Genomic DNA, 19,003 nt, shown 5'->3' on the forward strand with positions numbered 1-19,003 from the left:
GGAAAATGAAAACGGCCATGTCGTGTTAGAGAGCCGAGCATAGGAAGAAGACAGAGTCTGGGCCGCGGTCTCGCGTTCAGCCACATTTAGTGAAGCCTGAGAACTGAAGCTGTGGAATAGTACACGTCCGACAGCTTCGTTTGACAGGAGACACATTTCGCGGAAGGAAGTTTAGCAAAGGGAGGTCAAGATGAGCGGAGGAGGGACCCCGTACATCGGCAGCAAAATTAGCCTAATCTCCAAGGCCAAGATTCGCTATGAAGGAATTTTATACACCATTGATACCGAGAACTCGACCGTAGCTCTCGCTAAAGGTGAGTTTCACCACCGACACATTATCTGCATTCGCCAGAAATGGTTATTACGCAGCTTGGAAAGATGCTAAAGCGAGTAAACACTGAAACCGATGTGAGCGTAGTTAGCTAGCGCCTGCTAGCCTTTTAGCCAACTAACGGCTAAGTGTTGCTGTAGTTAGTCCTTTGTTTACGTGCTCGGGCTTACTGTTAAGTGCTGAATGGAATATAATAGAAAGTAAAGGCCGTGTTATATTTCACACCTGATTCTAACAATCTGTGTTTCAACTACTGATTATTAGTGAAGTTTAATTTATTTTTATTCGCTTTTATCGTTAGCGGGTATTCGGTGAACTAGGCTTACGATGACGTTTATACTCCTCCTGATTGTCTGTATGTTTTGTTTCGAAAAAAAAAAGGGCTTAGTCAAAATCAGTAGCATGAAATAATTACATTGCCGTTTACGATGCATTTTAACCAATAGGACAGGGAAACCGTTATAGATGAATCTCACAGGCTGTTTGCTTTTTGTCAGACTTTGAAACTAGAGCATCGTCACTGCAGCTTCAATAACAAGGCTAATGTCGAGTCATTCAAATTGCCCCTTCTCCTTTCCCCCCATCAGTTCGCTCCTTCGGCACCGAGGACCGGCCCACTGACAGGCCCATTCCCCCAAGAGAGGAGGTGTTCGAGTACATCATCTTCCGAGGGAGTGATATTAAAGACCTGACCGTTTGCGAGCCCCCCAAGTCCACCAGCACCCTGCCCCAGGACCCTGCCATAGTTCAGGTAAGTTCAGTCGCCTGGGTCTTTGCACTGTCAACTAGCGTGACGTGTGCCAGTTTGTCAGACAAGGTATTTTTACCCTATAAAGTCACTACTGCATACATTTACATCCTGGAAGATGCCTGGTCACAGTCAGATTGATTCTAACGGATGCAAAAAGCTCCTGTCTCAGAAGTTGTGTTGAAGGTGGAATGAATGAGTAATGGCTGAATCAGTTTAGCTGCTCAGATGTCAGCCCTTAGGCAACAACTGTGTTTAATATAAACATCAGAATGTCTTCTCCTGTCAGTTTACAAACCCATTACCATTCTCAAATATGATTCCAGCTATTACAAAAACCTTACATTTAAAAAGGGGGAGGGGGGTGTTCTGATGGGCAACACAAACAAATTCTTAGGGCCGAGCACTGACATCAAAGGTCAGGTGAGGCCCTATTGAAATTGTAAGGATTATTTTTATTGTTCATTATTATTATTCAGGCAAATTAATTGGCTTTTTGAGGGCTTTACCATGCTCAAATTCTTACCAAAATTTGCAGAAATTAGAAAGTGGTGTAATTTTCACTGGGCATCGCAAAATGGCTCAACGGTGCCCCCCGAGACCCCTGGAACGTGTTCACATTGACCGGTCTTCACAAAAATCGATATACAGGTGTATCATGACCAGACAAACAAAAAAGTCTCAGGTGCAATTGGAAAAACACAACAGGAAGCCTGGTATTTTTTTATGTTTTTCTTCAATTAGAAACATTACCACCTCGTTGTTTTTATTATTTTAATGTGTAATGTTCCTTGTCTGTAATTGGAAGCAGCGTTTCCTCATAGGGGATTATTGAAGTTATATAATCTAATTAAGATCTTGCATGTAGTTAGGCAAGACATATTAAAACCACACATCTCTTAATGTTAGAATTTTGTCCAAATACTGTTATATTGCCACAACCAAACACATAAATCATTAAAGTCAAGTAAACCAACTGGCGGGCTTAAGTTGAATTGGTAATGAATTTTATTAATCACTGCTGGGCTTTTGTTGTTATGAAGGTAGTAACATTTGCAGTAATGTTTATATTTTTGCCCACAAACACACATTTCAAACACTGAATTTTAAGTCAAACAAGCAACAGCTTAGGAACATAGACGGTCAAGTCTTTGAAGGAAAACATTGTTCCACGTCTGAGTCTAGTATCTGTGTAAAGTGTTCAAGGGCGTCCAACAATGATCATATCACAATTACTCCAGCTCCATTTTTCAAATAGGTTAAATTAAATGTCTCATATTTGAACCTCAGCCTGTTTTTAATATTCACAAACTGTCCTGCATGTTGGTCGACTTACAGAATAGGGTTTTCACGAAACTTGTGAATGACAGTGGATATTGTTTGTATGAGCCCTGCACAACATTTGGAACTGATAGTGACAGTCACAGCAAGTTGTCATAGCAGTTATGTTTTAGAACTATAATCCATGCTGTTTGTGATCTGTAATGAAAAGCTAAAAAACCCACCCGTGTAACTGAAGAGTTCAGGATAGGCTCCTGTTTTTGTTGGTCTGGTCATCATTTTTCAGTGGACTGTGTGTTTTGTTTTTCTAGTCATCAGTTGGATCCACCAATGCTTCTACTGCAGCACCACCCCCAACACCATCATTCCAGTCAGCTGGCTCCTATGCTCCATTCAGCAGGGCCCCTGTCCCACCTTACAGCCAGTTTGGCGTGACACCCCTCGCAGCTCAGCAGTATGAATCTGCAGCTGCTGCAGGAGGTAAGAAGTCGTTTTTATTCAAACATGTCTGTTCACTGTATGAATTTGTAGGATGAACTCTAAAGGAGAGCTGTGAAAATGATTTAATTTGTGACAAAAACTATATCTGTATTGCTAAGCTCAAATTCCACATTCGTATCACTTTGTTTAAGAATCACAGGTCAGCAGAGGAAAATGTAAAAGCGAGAAACTGGGATTTTTTTAATACAACAACTGACTATCTGTCTAAATCTAGTCGAATTACTGCAGAAGCACCATCTTTCAAACAAGCTTTGTAAGAGTTTCTCGAGCAGATCTGGAGCGACACCTGATCCTTGCTGATTTGAATAGAACACAGCTGCAGATTTTCTTCTGAACACCTGAACCCCATTGTGTTTTGAACTGGGAATAGTGGAGATGCATTTCTATTTAACTGCTGGAGCTTGGGAATATGAAAGTGCTCAAAGCAGGAGACAGTTATAAAAAAACCCACATCAGAGAGATTTTCTCATTAAAATGGTATAATTTGCATTTCAGATTATTTTTTTTATAACAAAATAAAAGAACTGATATTGTCCCTGCTCTGTCAGTTTTAACGCCTGGCAGTTTAATAGAACCTTCCAAATCCGTCAGGTCCGTCACTTAATTCACATTGTCTATGTCGGCTGCTTAAGACAAACTGCCTAAACTCTAAATCTCGTTTTGGTGTTTCTGCAGGACGCACTAGTCCCCAGATGGATGCTTTGGCAAAAATTCCCATCCTGAAGCCGTCAGTGATGGCCCCACCCCCAACTGCCTCAGCTCCACCTGCACCTGTAGGCCAGAGGAGTCACACAGGGTATGCACCCCCCATCAGACCCACCAGCAGCGCCACTAGCAGCCAAAGACCCCCGGACCTCCTGGAGCAGCGAAGAGGTAAAGATATGACACATGCGTGTTGTGGTAAATTATCATGTTACGAGTCCGGCCAAACACTGTTGTTGACGACCACAGGTGTATGAATATTTTTCAAACATTACAAAATTAACTCAAGCTTTATATCTGAGCTCATCAAAGAATCTTGAGCACAAATTTCTCTTAATTGCCCCAAAACAACACTTATGTTCCAATCTTTAAATATTCACCCAAGAGAAACCTGGTTACCTCCTGAAGCGGCACTGTATCTGAAGCTCAGATGTTTGTATTGCCTGGTTTGACTGTATTAGATCCTTACCAGTTTACCCAGAGTTAAACAGATGCTTTCTCTGTTCAGGTCCTGAGGCCCTGAAAGTGTCCCAGCCTGATATTGAACATGGTGCTCTTGAAAACAGGGATCCCAACAGGCGTCATGCTGGTAAGTCATTTGCACTTATATTTCATTTCTCCTCCTGTTTCTCAGCCGTATAAACTGGGGCCAGCTTCAGAACAGTTAGCCACACGGTGTGTCTGTTTGCAAGAGAACAGTTTTCTGGTCCATGTCAGACTTTTCATAGCCAAATCACAGTTGTGTGACAGAAGAAGCTCTGCTTGTAGGTACAACCTTCTTCATTGTGGTTTGAGTCCTTCTCATCCACTCTGCAAAGAGCAATGCACACACCTCTACAATGAAGCAAGACCTATAATGTTATTATGAGAATCATTTAAATGTTTGAAGAATGGCATGACAAATTGATTTAAAGCAAGCCACCAAAGTCTAGGTAATTAATGGGAAGCAGGGATGGAAACTTTTTAAATACAAACATTGTTTAAGTCTTCTCTGTAAACTAAGTTCAGCATTTAACAGAGATAAACAACTACAGGGCGGTAATCCACACTGCACGTCAGTCAGTATGAATTTTGGAAGTAGTGTTTATTTTTTCCTTTTCTGGTTGTCTGCACCAGCACACTGACTTCAGAATAAAGGGTCAAGGAAGGTGTTCAAGTGCTGGTTTGAGGATAAAACACCAATATTAGAACAGCACAGGGTCTGTAGTTGTAACAGATATACGAAAATTAGGATGATTTTTGTGGCTGAACTGGGTAATAATCCTAATTAATCTAAAATTAAACACAGATTAGCCGTTAATTTGTGGATGTAAACAACCTCAACATAAAAATGAAGTAACTTCGATATCATTGGCATTGAACACAACATGCGGTTGTACAAAGTGTGTTTTCTTCCCCGAGCATTGTTTGATTTCCGTTTCCTTGTCGTCTCTCAGGTGGAGCTCCGCCCAACCGCCGCGGCCGTGGTAGAGGAAACCGCAGCAGAGGCAGAGTGAACTTGCGTAGGGATGGCACCATGAAGTTTGAAGAAGACTTTGACTTTGAGTCGGCCAACGCCCTGTTTCAGAAAGATGAGATCGACAAGGAGCTTCAGAATAAGCTCAAACTGAAAGGTATGGCTTCAACGCTTCAAGGGACAAAGCAGGCACTGCTTTTCTAAAACACTTATTGAGACGGTATATATCAGCCAAAATAAATGAAAAATTCCAAAGTTAACTGTTTCAAATTTTAAAAGGGCTATACTTTTCATGTCATTTGTATTTATTCTGTCACCATTACTGAAAGTAAAAGCAAATTAAGCCAAATCTCTGGTAGGAATGAGTTGTAACACGATAGTGAACTAGTGCTGAAATGAACTTTCAGTCAGCCCTGATGATCACTTTATTTATAAGTTAGAGTGGTTTTGTTTTTAACAATATTTCTTTCAACATAACAGATGACAAGACTGAAAAGGCACTGAATGGAGAGGAAACTCCTGAAGCAGAACACCCAGTCACTGTGGAGGCGACTGAGGAGGAGGATGCTTCGATCAACTCATGTTACTATGACAAGTCCAAGTCCTTCTTCGACAACCTGGGCAATGATGATCCAAGGTACCTCATCATGTTGTTGTTTTCTATGAACCCCCTGTGATTCATGGGGATTTCTTCAGACTGATAGTTCCACTGCTTAACAAACGTGTTGGAACCATTTATGAAGATGAAATAAAAACCAGAATCCATTTTGAAGCCTCATCAGACTTAAGGCCGGATTTTATAATTTGTACATTATTTGCCACTAGTCTATTCCACATGGTTGTGTATTTTCGTGCGAGATTGGCAGACACAATTTTGATGACGTAGTACTATGTTGCCAGAAACGCTGACTCACGACCATCTTCTCCTCGACTACTCTGGTTGTTATGGCTGAGGTCTCCCTTTTGTACAATGTAGCTGTCAGTCTGAATGTTATCTGTACATTTGACATCAACTCAACCATGGTAGTAACTTCATGAATTTAAACATGTGGGTTGTACTCAAGACACTGAAAGATTTTTGTTTTTATCTAATGTAGTAAATCGGGTGAAAGAGGATTTTCAAGGTAAGTTGCATATTTTCTCAGATGTGTTTGAAGTGTTAAATGTTATCAATTTTTTGTTAGGATTTTTGAAATTGGTGAGCCGAAATAGTCATTTTAGCCCGTGGTGCCTTGCATCAAATAAAACAAATTTGTTGAGTGTTTCAAAAAGATGGATGCTGATCAGTCTTTATCTGTGAAAGGGATCGAAGGCCAACCTGGGCAGAGGAGAGAAGAATGAACTCCGAGACGTTCGGCATCCCCCTCAGGCACAACAACCGTGGAAGGGGGGGTTTCCGTGGCCGAGGCTTCATGGGGCCCCGTGGAGGCCGGGGCCGGCCAGTGAGCAGAGGTTCCTTCGGACCACCTCGGGGTCCCCCACCCGGTTTCAGAGGTGCATTCAGGGGTGGCAGAGGAGGCCGGGATTTCTCCGATTTTGAATACAGGGTACGTTTATCGGTTTCATGTGCTTTGAACAGCATTTAAGTATAATTGAAGTACAATAGAAAGTTAAGAAGTGTCTTAGTTCTAACCTGAAGTCGTTCTTTCCAGAAGGATAACAAAGTGGCTGCATAGTACAACAGCGACGGATCCACAAAGAACTGTAGCCCCTCATCAAGAAATGATTCCAGCTCAAGAAATTTATTCGGTCTCTACATTTGACAGAAAGAAAAATGAAGACATCCTCGCAGTCACCAGCACAAGGTTCAACTGTTTGACACCAGGGGGTGAGAGTGCAGAAGTTTAGTTTGCTAAGCAGCCATCAGATGGACGTGATGTGTAAATACCGTGCTTTGGAGTAATGCTGTATTTTTGCATCGATCAAGTTCATTTCTTATAGAAGGCATCTTTGATATTGGAAGCTGTATGCAGAAAGCCCACTGTTACTGTGAGCAGATCACGCTTCATGTGACCTATAGCTTTATTTTGCATTTTTCTTTCAGGTCTCTTATATGATATTTGTTGGCACCAAATTTCATTGCATTGCCTGTTGCAACATAGTTCCCTCTGTTCAGGTTTAGGTGGGTTGCCATGTGTTCAGTGTTTTGTCCATAATGCAGGATTTTTTTTTTTGTTTTTTTTACATCAGTTTATTCTGTATGAATTAGTGAGGTCAAAACCAGCTGAAAGAAAAATCTAAAAAGAATTCTGTAATGAATAAATGAATGTAAATCTAGCTCATCTTATATTTAGGGTCCCCCAACCAATCATGGCTCAGCAGACGCACACACTCTTAGTTTGTAGAGACGTGCTCAGTAGATAGAATCATTGGATGATGCTCTGAACCCTAAAACCTCCCACATTCTATCACGTCATAGATCACGAGGAACCAGTCATTTAAATGATGTACAGGGTTTAACATTGATAGCTTTAGAATTATTTGTTAACTGTAGAGTTTTTTGAGCAGGTCTGTTTATATGGTTGGCTACAGAATGAGCATTCCAATGATTTGTGTCTGAAAAGAAAATCATCCATTGCTATTAACGCCTTTGGGACTTAAAAGGAAAGGAAGTCCTTGATAATTATTCCAAACGTGGCCAAGTTAGATATGGATTAAAAAATGATCCCAACTTTTGCCAAAAAATAAGATGAGGGTTGAGATAAAAATTATTATCAGCCGTTATATCGTAGTTTCTCATTTTAGTGACTCTTAAACAGGAAATCTGGTATTTTTATTATGTTTATAAATGTGGGTGTGCAAATGATTTGTTTTTAGAAAAACTTAAAGAAAAGAAGATTGCAGGCCCAGGGGTTATAGCTGCAATATCATCTTATGGGGCAACTGCGACAGTCAAGAAAATTTTAACCAATACGATCTTTTTCTAACCAATAAAATGCCCAAATTGTTATTCTGGCAACATTACACATGTTTCGCTCAACAAGAAGTTTCAGTCGAACTTCAGCAGCTCGCTGTCCCCCTGCTGTGTCCCCTCTCTCGCTATTCAATTTGTCCATATAGTCCGGCTATAACAACTAGGGACGGGCATCAAACTAAGCAAAGACGCACGAAAATAATTTGAAAACAAACTTTTAGTGGACCTTATATGGACTGTCTCAGTTGCCTAATAGATTATATTGTAGCTAATCTACTAAATACCATTCATTTTGCACACCCACACTTAGAAACAGAGCACCAGGTGGACAAATCCCAGAAATCCTCTTAACCTATCTATGTCCAAACATAATGAGCCATCATCTCGTTTCTTTTTTTATTGACCGCATCCTTCGTCTTACAGTTGGCTCATCTACAATGTTTTTGTTGTCTGTACAGTCAGTTGTTATCCAGTGCAACACTAAGTACCTGCAGTGTTGTGACGATTGTTTACTGAGGTAGAAAATCTTGTAAATGGATGGAGTGATGTCTCGGCACAGATGACAGCAGATCTCTGGCTTGTTTGTAGCTCCTCTTGTTGCATTGTCGTCAATGTGATCGTTCTCTGGACTGAATCTTATTATTTTTTACAGACGTGTGAATAAAGGGACAAGAACTGGATGAGGTGCCAGTGCGTTGGGGGGGGGTAATTCTTTTTTCTTCTTGGCTCTGATTTGATAGTACTTTGGGGAGTGTCTTCACAGTGGTCGATTTTTACAGCTCTCCCTTTAACTTAAAGTTTACACTCTGACTAAAGTAATGATAGCACTACACGCTGAGACTAGAATCTTCTATTTAGCTGCGGCTGTTTCAAACAAAGCAGCCCAGTTAAATCTTTGCTGTTTAACTGGATATTGCAGATCACTGCATGATAGCCTTAGGAGCCACCACTTTATATGGGCTTTCGCAATAACCAGCAACATTGAATTTGGAACAATAAGTATTACTGAGCAATTCAAAAACTGACATGTTTTCATATGTTTGTTACTGCTTCACTGGAATTGTAAACCAGGAATCGTTTTCTTGAGAAAATCAGCAAAATTGAGTTTTTACATCAAATAAAGAGTTGTACAATATCCATGTCTCTATTTTCTTTTTAATCCACATGTCACTGATGTGTTTAAATGCCATGTATAGAAATACCTTGTGTTAGTGCATTTGGTCATGTGTTTAAACAATCCTTCAGCCGTCAGGTGATGTAACAGTAAGAACAGACATCAGTTCTTCCAAAGTATATAGTTTGACCTTAAAAGTTACTTTTAAAAAGCAGGACAAATGGTGAACAGAAACTCTCCCTTAACATTTAAGGAGGTTCTATTTTCCACTTTCTTTACTGTTCTTTTCTGTTTATTTCCCAGGGAATAATTCATGAATCTTTATTACATAGATAGATTACTTTATTCATCCCCGAAGGGAAATTAAGTCGTCATAGCAGCCGGTATATTTGAATACAATAAAATGCAATACAATAGAATAAAATAAAAAATATTGAGGTAGAAAGAATAAAAACAGAACACAAGCTAAATAGGTAGATAAGGTGCAGTGGCAAGATGATGGTAATAGTACTGATGATATGATGCTAATGTTATTGTTACACATATAAAAATAGTACAGTATATATAGTATATAATATAAAATAATATATTTATATATGATAGTAATTATACCGATATAATAGCAGTATATAGTAATAATGGCAGCAGCAACAGTATATATAATAATTATAGTAAATTTACATTTAGAGGACTGATAGTGTGTATGTCCCCCAGAGAGCATACAATCAAGTTGAACTATACTGAGTAGGTATTTAATGATGTTTGACTGATCCTGAGTCAACTCGTATAAACTTGGCCTGAGGGGGGCACAAGTGCTCACAATAGAAGAGCTGGACTGAATCTGATGCTCCTTCTAATTTTCCCTCAGCTCAAACTCAAAATTAACTCATTTGATCAAATCTAGGTTTCACCATGCAAAATAATGTGGTCAGGTGCTGAGTGATAAAAGCATAAAGGTAGCTCCCTATTTAATCAAAAAATGCAGAAAAGGTCAAATTATTCTGAAAGTTTGAATGGCTGACAATTGAACTTGAAGGATGTGCAAGTAGTTGCTGACTGAAAAAGTGGCTTAATATTTTATGATTTTTATGGTTAAATATTTAATTCCCTGTTATCTTTCTCATGTTTGTCTTGTCTTGTTCTGGGTTATTTATAAAACCGTTTGTTACCTTGTTGAGACAGGATTTTTTTTTGTATTATTGTTGTTATTGTCATTATTATCATTGTTGTTATTATTATCTCATCCACATCATGAATAACATTGAAATTGAAGCATCGTGTTTATCTTGGAATAAAATCCACCCGTGATAAAATAAAATAACTGAGACTCTCCAGCGGGGGGCGCTGAGGCGACAACAGCCAAGCAGTTGTGCGTCGGCCGGAAGCGGAAGCAGTGAGTGCAGCGTCCCGAAGGTAAACACACAGAACTAATGGAAACAGGCGGTCAACTTTAACCGGGACTTCACCACCATGTCCATCGTCTTTGTGCCGAAGAAACAACGAGGAAAAGCCAAAATCAACCAGGAGATTATACAGAGGGTGAGAGACTAAGCTAACGGTGTTTAGCATCCAGCTAACTATCTGCTAGCTCCCACACCCACTGGCTGTTTGGCCCCTAATCAGTAGATCCCGGTGCTTTGTTGTTTGAAACTTGTTTACCTTTTGTTCCGTCTGCTCTCAGCTGCTGGATGAGAACGACCAGCTGATCAGATGCATCGCAGAGTACATGCAGAAAGGTCGAGCTGTGGAGTGTGTCCAGTGAGTCCCCCCCTACCCCCCCTTCATTCAGCTCATTACCCTGTGGGACTCAGTAGTTTAATGTGACCTTTTCTATTCTTCTTCTTCTACTTCTTCCCATCAGATACCAGCAGATCCTGCACCGTAACATCGTCTATCTGGCCACCATAGCTGATGCCAGCCCCGACAACACGCCCCCCTCCTCCTCCTCCTCTAATGTAATTTCCATCACATGATGCACAAGCTGTCTCTACACTGGTGGTAACCGTGGTGATCTGATCCTGACTCTTGTATGTGTTTCCAGTCTGCAGCTGATGAAGCTCCAGCCCCCCCACCAGAGACGAATGGAGCTGGACCCACATGACGCAGGCAGCTGGTGTCAGTCGAGCTGGGACAATGTCGCCCTCAAGACAATTTCTATGTGACAAGGACAATGACTTATTATGCTGAGCTGGTTTCAGTAATGTGACACATTTAGTGACCACTGGTGTTTCAGATCAGTATTTTGTGTTGAGAGAACACTTAAGTATTCTCTGAAATGTACATTAAAATGTTTTCCTTTTTTAAAAAGTTGGAGTTGAGTTTTTGATACAGTTCTGAGACCAAACAGAATGAATGCCCAGTAGTATTTTATTTATTTGGAGTTTGGGCAGCTGTGGCTCTGGAGGAAGAGCGGTTCGTCCACAAATCAGATGGTTGTTAGCTTGATCTCAGTTGATTCCCCAATCCCATGTGCTGTAGTGCCCTTGGGCAACACACCGACCCCCTAAGTGCCCCTGACGGCTGTGCCAGCAGTGCGTGACTGATGTGGGATAAAGTGCTGCACATAGATGCACTGTCAATGTGAATGGATGACAATGTTCTGTAAAGTGTTTTGCGTTGACATCAGCACGAGAACGCTACATTAATACCGACCCTTTACCGTGCTGCTGCAACTGAGATTTTTACATTATAGTGAGCAACGTTATTTACAGAAATAACACCAGACACATCATTTTGAATTGCTAGTCATTTTTATTTATTTTTTGCATTGCTGGTACACTTGGAAAGATTCAGTTGCCAGCTCAAGAGAACAATAAGCAACATAAGCCAAGCAGTTCCCCTTCATATCTTCTATCAGGGCAACAGGATTTTTATTTATTTTTTTATAATTTTTTTGTAGAAGCCACTAGTAAACCATTTGACACAGCTGAGAAGCTAACAGTTACAGTCCAAGGTCTGTAAGGATGTCTTTAAAAAAGGCTGCAAGAGTTAGGAAGATAACACAGACAAAAAGCAACAAACCCTATATCTTGATTGTGCAAAGCACATTGACTATAAAAAGATATATATTTATATGTATATACAGCAAACAATTCTCTGTAAACATGTTAAGTATGTTAGTTTTCTGAAAACATGGTGTCATTTCATAAATACAGGCAACATTGGCATCCGCAAACATCACAAAAAGATAACATTCTGGGCTCTTGAAATGCAGCCCATCGCCATAGAAACCAAAGAAACAAGGGCTCGAAAACACCCTCATCACACACTGGTTTAGTGTTTAGAATGGCATATTTGGTAACCTTTAGAGATAAGATGGTGTAGTTCAACTGTTGTAGGAAAAAAAATGTGCTTTTTTCACATATTGGGAGGTGGAAAATAAATGTTTTCATGTAATATGGCTACAAGAATACTAACATACAGTAATGGTATAACATGTAAGAAAATACAAAAATAAGATTAATACTGTCAATAGTTGTACAAGAAAAATATTGTATTATTAAACAGAAGAAAGGTTTAGGTTTATTGGAGTTAGTGTCAATCTGGAGCAAACAGCCACCAATTGGAGAGGAGGAATTGAACGCGCTAGCGGGTGTAAAGACGCCCCCCCCCCCCCCTTGCCGTCTCGGGAAGCGGGGGTGTGTTACTCCTATCTCGTCAACGTCGTTCGTCATCTCGACGACGCTTTGGTTGGAAATTTTATTTTTGCAAGTGCTATCAATACCAACATGGCACACAGTTACTGCTATCACTCATAACTCTGGTCAGTTGTTGAAAAAAGTAGTGTATCTCTCTCCAAATTACACCTCTGCAGTGATTCACTATAATTATGCTGAGCCTGCTCAAAGCCTCTTAATAAAAATAACTAAATATTTATATTTCTACTTCAGTATTTTACAAGCTATGAAACAGTAGATGGTAGCTGTATTCTGAGTCATCTAGCGTGAGATTTGGCAGTTACAGCTATGTAGACACAGTATATTCATCAATGTGGGCAAAATGAGAGCATTTCAAGCCCCTGCCCCTTGTTAATACCACCCCCCCTCCTTCTCTCTCTCCAACACACACACACACACACCCTTCCACACACACAGGCGCCCTTCCACACACACAAACACACACACACACACACACACACGTTAAGCGGCAGAAGCAAGTGGGTGACGGCCGTGCACGTCTCCAGCTCTTGTCTGAGGAGACGTCAGCTCAACAGACAGAGAAACAACCACTTCGACTAACTGCTGCCAGCATGACACATGCACCTTTTCTCTAGTTAAAACATGGCAGTTGAAAAAACTTCAAAATACGCCTCTCTCTTTCCAATGGGGATGTTTGATATGGAAAAATATAGATACAAAAATGTTGAGCCAGTGTGTGAACAAATTTTTTTGCCTCTGAGGCTTTGAAATCTTCCAATTCAGTGGGTGTGGAGAGTGAAAGGCGGCAGCTTGGCCCACTCAGTGGCTCAATGAACACGAGCTCCAGGTCCTCCGTGGCACTTCACCGTGGACTCAGTCAACATTACGGATTGGTCAGTACTGGTGAAGGTAGGAGGGCCTGTGCTCGTGTTTGAGGGGGAAGGATTTAAAGCCCTTAGTCATGGGTTTGTGTTGCTGCTGTTGCTGCTGCTGCTGCTGTTGTTGTTGCTGCTGCTGTTGTTGTTGTTGTTGTTGTTGCTGCTGCTGGGTGAAACTGGGAAAACCAGAGGAGATGCAGGTGGAGGGGGAGCAGTCGCTGGCAGTGGACCACACAGGAGACTGCAGCATCTGCATGGAGTCGCTCCACTGGGAGGAAGGAGGGATGTTCATCTGGTACAAGGAAGAGCTGGGATTGGGCATGGTGTTGGTGTGGGAGTGGGCGGAGTGCTGCCATGGGGCTTTGGGAGGCCAGGTTTTAGTTTTGCTGTCCTGTGGAGCGCAGCAGACAGAAGTCAGTCAAGCTAGAAAGTCATGCTCGAGAATTTAGACAGAAATAAAAAATTAAACTCCTTCAAGCTCTGTCTGTTACTCTATAATGTAAAACTAATTTGGATGTTTCCTTGATGAAAAGAAGGCTGATGGGGTTGGGGTTGTTCGGTCCATAGACAGTCAGTACAATATGAAAGCTCCTCGTCCAAGAAGCAGAAAAATTCACATTTGAAAAGCTGAAGCTGGAGTACTTTTTATAATTTAGCTTGAGAGACTTGAATTATTCTGTTATTAATTGTTATGTTTGCAGTAATGCATTGCAAATATTATTTTATTCATTATTCTATTATTAAATATGTTGCCAACTGTAAGTTTCTGTTATCTTATAAGTTAACATACTTATCACCTGAGCTCTTCTGGTCCTTGCTAAAACTTTGTGGCTTTACATTTTTTGGAGGAAAAAACTAATCCCCTGAAAGCCTGAGGCACAAAAGTTTCAGTCAAAGACCCTCAACAAACTTGTCAGATATCTTAGAACTCCAATTAAAAAAAAACCTACAATATCATCAATTTAAAAAATGTCGAATAATATCTTTCCCCTAAAGGAGGTCTTCAAAAAAATCCAAACTTTCAGGGAAAAAAATAAAATAAAGACACTAAATAATCACGACTAAAAACAGCTTTTACCATCACCAGAAGTTGGGTGACCTGGTCAAAAGAAAAAGAATCAAGTCCATACCTGGCTGTCATCGCCGATGTGATGGAGTGGTGGTGAGGGCAGGGTGCACACCTCCGGCTCACCACAGCTGTGTTTTCTGAGGACACAGAAACTCACAATGAACCCCATCACACAAACAGAGATCGAGAAGGTATTAAACCAGCATAACAAGAAAAACAACAAATCTACGACAGAGGACGAGTTGGGGACTTACCTCCTTTGTTTAACTGCTGCTACGAGGTCAGGCCCAGAAAACATGGAGAATAGACTGTCCCCATTGGCTGAGGACGTCTCATCGCTGGAGCTGGCCGAGTCCCCCTGATTGGCCGACCAGCTGCTGTTCACGGCCTCACTGAGGACACAACCAGAGGAGGTGTGAGTTTCTATAATACGGCCAACAATATGGTGCTAACCTCACATTCTATTATTAATCCGATTACAATTACACTCTATGATGAGTAAAGGAAACATGTTATGTTATGTCTTTTCCAAGACTACAACATAATTGTATTTATACTTATGTATTACATATATATGTGTGTGTGTGTGTTTCCTGTACTTGAGTGGATTGGAGAAGCCATGTGTGAATACCTACCCCTCACTGTAATACTCAGGGTGGGACCAGGTTCGATGCTGCTCATCGGGCATTGGCCAGTTGCTGCGCGTGTTGCTAGGGCGACGGATGTGCTGCACCTGCCGTTTCTGCTGCATGGCCTGACTGACACCGGCAACGTAACGTGCAAACTCTGGATCCGAGCCAACTGCGCATGGAAAGAGGAGGATAAACACAACTATGAGTTTCTGACACCCTCAGCTTTTCTCTTTGGCTCCCTGGGGCTCAATCCGTTTAGCCAGACTGTCTACCAAAGCAGAAAAATCACAATGGCCGTAAGTCAGCTCTGCACAATAGGCCTTGACTGCAATCAAAAGAGTCTGCTGCACTGTAAAAATAGAGAGCGACACAGATTAAATTCAGCATAAACCCTCAAATGCAGGAGACACCAACTGCTCAGACTATCTATATTCATTTATTTTACTCAGATCGAAGCCATGTGTTTGTCTGGAATCTGCTTGAATGGCTCAAAATAGTAACCAAATAATAAATAAAATTAAATACTAAATCAGATTATTTTGGCAGCATGTCATTATGCACAGTCGATAAGGATTTGAATTGAGTTAAATACATTTCTTTGTCAGCTTCTTTGCTAATGCAAACTTGAATGTTTCACGTGGGTCACATGAAAATAAAAAATATTTCACTCATTTCAATATGGATGATCCACAAACCACCTCATAAACATGTAGGAAGGTGGATCTCACCTGCTGGGTCAAAGGGCAGCGTGTCTCCTAGGACTCCAAACACCCCCTCGCTCTGGTCCCTGTTGGGCCACGTGTTGTTGCGGGGTCCCTGCGGCTTCTGGCCGAGCATCTCTGACATGACACTGTCCATGTAGGTGCTGACCAGGCCCAGACTGTACAGGTCTGAGCTCAAATCTGGCAGTCCAGGGGACCCCCACTGCCCGATGGGTCCCAGAGGGGACAGCCCTGCCGGGGGGCCTTGCTGTGGTGGTTGCTGACCGGATGTGCCGAGCCACTTGCTCGCCACTCTCTGCTGTGGCAGGACCTGTGGTGGGGTCTGTTGAGGAGGAAGCTGGGGAGGGGGGGGCTGCTGCTGACTGATGGGCTGCAGGAGGTGCTGGTAGTACTGCAGGGCCTGCGGAGAGGGCTGCTGAGGAGGAGGCTGCTGGGGTTGTTGTTGTTGTTGCTGCGGAGGAGGAGGAGGAGGCTGTGGCTGCTGCTGCTGCTTCTGCACTGCTTGAGGCTGGGGCTGAGGCATTGTCTGAGCTGGGGGCTGTAGGGAGATAGTCTGGGAAGTTGGTGGGGGTCCACTGGGCGGCTTCAGCTCAGCCGGGTTTGCAGATGCCACAGAGTTCCTCCGCTTGACCAGGGGCGAGGCCTGCTGAGATTTACCCATGTTGAATCCTGAGAGAAAGTCGATGACATCCTGCATCTCTTGGTCAGTTGGCAAGTTCATCCCCTGGTCATCGCACACCAAGCCGTTGGCCAGCTGGCTTTGCTGCGTAGGGTCAGGAGTGGAGGACAGGCTTGCCATCTGCAGGATGCACTGTAGCCTTCCGTCACTGTGGCCCAGGCTCTTGACCTTATCCTCAGAGCTACTGGTGCTCAGCATGCTGCGAGACGGCGTGCTCGGGATGGAGAAACTGCCCCCACTGTTCGAGCTGGATGACACCTTCTTGGTGAACTTGGAAGTCAGCTTGGATATAGTTTTGGGCAATCCACTCGAGGTCTTGGAGCTGGTGCCTAGAGGAAGGTCTACATGGGCGCCGTAGTCTGGGATCTCCCGCTGCAGCTGGATCTGAATAGTGGGCAAGGCCTGCTCTCTATGGAGGAGAGGAGACAAACAGCAAAATATTATTAGCTGACAATTTAGTATTGTGTTTAGGATAAAAAAATTATTCATATCGTAATCTGAATTCAGGGTGTTTTTCCTGAAATCTAGTTAATTTGGTTCAGACCAAGTGTTGAATAGTGCAACAATACAGAGTGTTATGTTATTTAACCTTTACATACTTTCTCTCCTTCCACTTGTTGATGTCAAACACAGCCGTGTAGAGCATGTCAACTAGACCAAGTGTTTTCTCTGGGTCCAAACTCCGCTGGAGCAGGGACATGGTGGCTGGGTCCTCCTTTAGACACCTGAACACAGGCACAAAAAAAAACACACAACCGGACGGGACATGAGCTACAATTCCAATTGAAGATTTTTTATCACAAACCCACAGAGCTTTAACTGAACAGATGAAAACTTGAAACCTGCTCGGGTCTCTGTACCTGACTATGCCGATTCAAATTTCACAGAACTGAGCCGTAACAAATGACAACTAGAAACACGTTGGTTTCTCAAATGACACTGATTTGCCTTGGCCTAAGATTTATCAGTTCATCACAATTTACTGTTTCAATGGAAGAACTCATTAGTTAAAAGGTATTGGGTAGTTTCTTCACCAAACTTCTGCATCGTTTATGGTATATTTTAAGTGGATTTAAGTCATAAACGCATCAAAACAGGGTCTATATTGGCTCACTATGTCATCTAGTGCATTACAAACCCAACTTTAGTTCAAAACCAGGGGCTGTTTGACCTGATCCAAATTAAGATTTGTCATCTGTTGATGTTTGTGCTACTGTTACAGCTGTAACAGTCCTGAGCAGTGACTGTGAAATGCCACACAGCGGAAATAGGAGGATCACAAAACATTTCTATTTCAAGATGTGGTCATGACAGTATCTCAATTTAATAATATACCCCCTGAAGTATTGTTCATCCCAATGTGTCAACACCACATTAAGAGGGTGCAGCGATCAGTGTCAATTAAATCCAGTTTATTAAAACAGATTTTCCTCAGTGTGTTGTGAACTTCCTGACAGCTTATGTCCTGCTTTAGGGAAATTATTAGTGTACAACCAAACCCTGAATAAACAAGTCGTCGTCGTTCCCTTAGGTCTACTCTGCCTTTTTCCTCATCCGACTGTGTGCAGTAGATATACAGTCTATTTAAAATCTGCAACACATAAAGTCTGTTGTATAGAAGAACTTGACAACAGGATCCAGAAAAATCTAAATACCTGTTGGGTTCGGCTCAGGCTCTATTAATACTCAGCCGGGCTCGGGTCGAGCCAGAGAGGTATTTAGAAATGATGTGCGGGGGCTGGGTTCAGTCACGATGGCTGAACAATAACTAAACAGCAAACATTTTAATTTTGAAAAACGAATGACAATGTCTCATGCATTCAACACGGGTGCTTCAACTTATTTTGCAGTGGATGTCAAAGTTAACAACACTACTAGCCTTCTGTGTTTGTGACTAACTTTGCTTGTGTTGAAACAATCTAAAAATAGAAGAAGAAGGTTCCACTATCTGATCACTTGTGTGTTACCAGTGCAAGCAGGCAAAGTGTGGCCATAGCAACAAGAATTGCATGACAGTCTGGGAAAGGGGAACAAAAACTCAGTAGCAGTTTCTTATTTTTATATTTGAAGACCAATTTTGTCACAGCAGCTCAATGAGACTGCTCTTTTTTGAAGGTTACTCCAGATACGGCCATCAAATGTGTTCTTTCTTCACAGAGACGAAAGCTCAAACTGGCGGATCCTTCTCGGCTCAATCTATACCAGGATTCAATGCACTTCGGTGAAAAAACGTTTTTCAAAAGGGTAATAGCACCAGCAAGCATCAAGACGTCCGTTGCTTTATGATATCATGTGTTTTTCACATTATCATTGTGTATACAAAACCATATGATTGGAT

General features: G+C 41.8%; 3 protein-coding genes across 5 annotated transcripts in view; 2 read left to right on the top strand and 1 right to left on the bottom strand.

The window, feature by feature from the left end:
* lsm14ab (LSM14A mRNA processing body assembly factor b) lies at positions 1-9,068 on the top strand. Of its 2 annotated transcripts, none has more exons than XM_061067854.1 (10): positions 1-314; positions 919-1,082; positions 2,672-2,840; positions 3,537-3,734; positions 4,072-4,152; positions 5,000-5,176; positions 5,500-5,656; positions 6,117-6,143; positions 6,323-6,566; positions 6,672-9,068. In XM_061067854.1, the coding sequence occupies exons 1-10, from the start codon at positions 191-193 to the stop codon at positions 6,693-6,695; spliced, it is 1,365 nt and encodes a 454-aa protein (XP_060923837.1). In that variant the 5' UTR covers positions 1-190; the 3' UTR covers positions 6,696-9,068. The 2 variants fall into 2 exon arrangements, with proteins under 2 accessions (XP_060923837.1, XP_060923838.1); XM_061067855.1 differs by having other exon boundaries at positions 6,675-9,068.
* Positions 9,069-10,434: 1,366 nt separating this feature from the next.
* On the top strand, positions 10,435-11,354 carry ss18l2 (ss18, like 2). The gene is made up of 4 exons (XM_061068623.1): positions 10,435-10,586; positions 10,729-10,805; positions 10,909-11,002; positions 11,089-11,354. The coding sequence occupies exons 1-4, from the start codon at positions 10,518-10,520 to the stop codon at positions 11,146-11,148; spliced, it is 300 nt and encodes a 99-aa protein (XP_060924606.1). The 5' UTR covers positions 10,435-10,517; the 3' UTR covers positions 11,149-11,354.
* A 424-nt stretch (positions 11,355-11,778) lies between these two features.
* The window catches only part of LOC132998626 (granule associated Rac and RHOG effector protein 1-like), a 32,553-nt gene continuing 25,328 nt past the window's right edge, over positions 11,779-19,003 (bottom strand). For both annotated transcript variants that reach the window (XM_061068354.1, XM_061068355.1), the window contains exons 9-14: positions 17,265-17,390; positions 15,993-17,074; positions 15,268-15,433; positions 14,887-15,024; positions 14,694-14,769; positions 11,779-13,954 (exon numbers count right to left, since the gene is read on the bottom strand). In XM_061068354.1, coding sequence (XP_060924337.1) covers positions 13,580-13,954; positions 14,694-14,769; positions 14,887-15,024; positions 15,268-15,433; positions 15,993-17,074; positions 17,265-17,390 — 1,963 coding nt within the window. In that variant the 3' untranslated portion in view covers positions 11,779-13,579. The remainder of the gene's footprint in view (positions 13,955-14,693; positions 14,770-14,886; positions 15,025-15,267; positions 15,434-15,992; positions 17,075-17,264; positions 17,391-19,003) is intronic.

The sequence above is a fragment of the Limanda limanda genome, chromosome 3 (genome assembly GCF_963576545.1).
Source record: "Limanda limanda chromosome 3, fLimLim1.1, whole genome shotgun sequence".
In the NCBI taxonomy this organism is placed as follows: Eukaryota; Metazoa; Chordata; class Actinopteri; order Pleuronectiformes; family Pleuronectidae; genus Limanda; species Limanda limanda.

Excerpts from the sequence above, each read along its gene's own strand:
- lsm14ab (XM_061067854.1), top strand. The coding sequence starts at position 191 with ATGAGCGGAGGAGGGACCCCGTACATCGGCAGCAAAATTAGCCTAATC. Across the intron at positions 5,657-6,116 it reads CTGGGCAATGATGATCCAAG|TAAATCGGGTGAAAGAGGAT; the intron begins GTACCTCATCAT and ends TATCTAATGTAG. Across the intron at positions 6,144-6,322 it reads GGTGAAAGAGGATTTTCAAG|GGATCGAAGGCCAACCTGGG; the intron begins GTAAGTTGCATA and ends TATCTGTGAAAG.
- ss18l2 (XM_061068623.1), top strand. The coding sequence starts at position 10,518 with ATGTCCATCGTCTTTGTGCCGAAGAAACAACGAGGAAAAGCCAAAATC. Across the intron at positions 10,587-10,728 it reads ACCAGGAGATTATACAGAGG|CTGCTGGATGAGAACGACCA; the intron begins GTGAGAGACTAA and ends GTCTGCTCTCAG. Across the intron at positions 11,003-11,088 it reads CCTCCTCCTCCTCCTCTAAT|TCTGCAGCTGATGAAGCTCC; the intron begins GTAATTTCCATC and ends ATGTGTTTCCAG.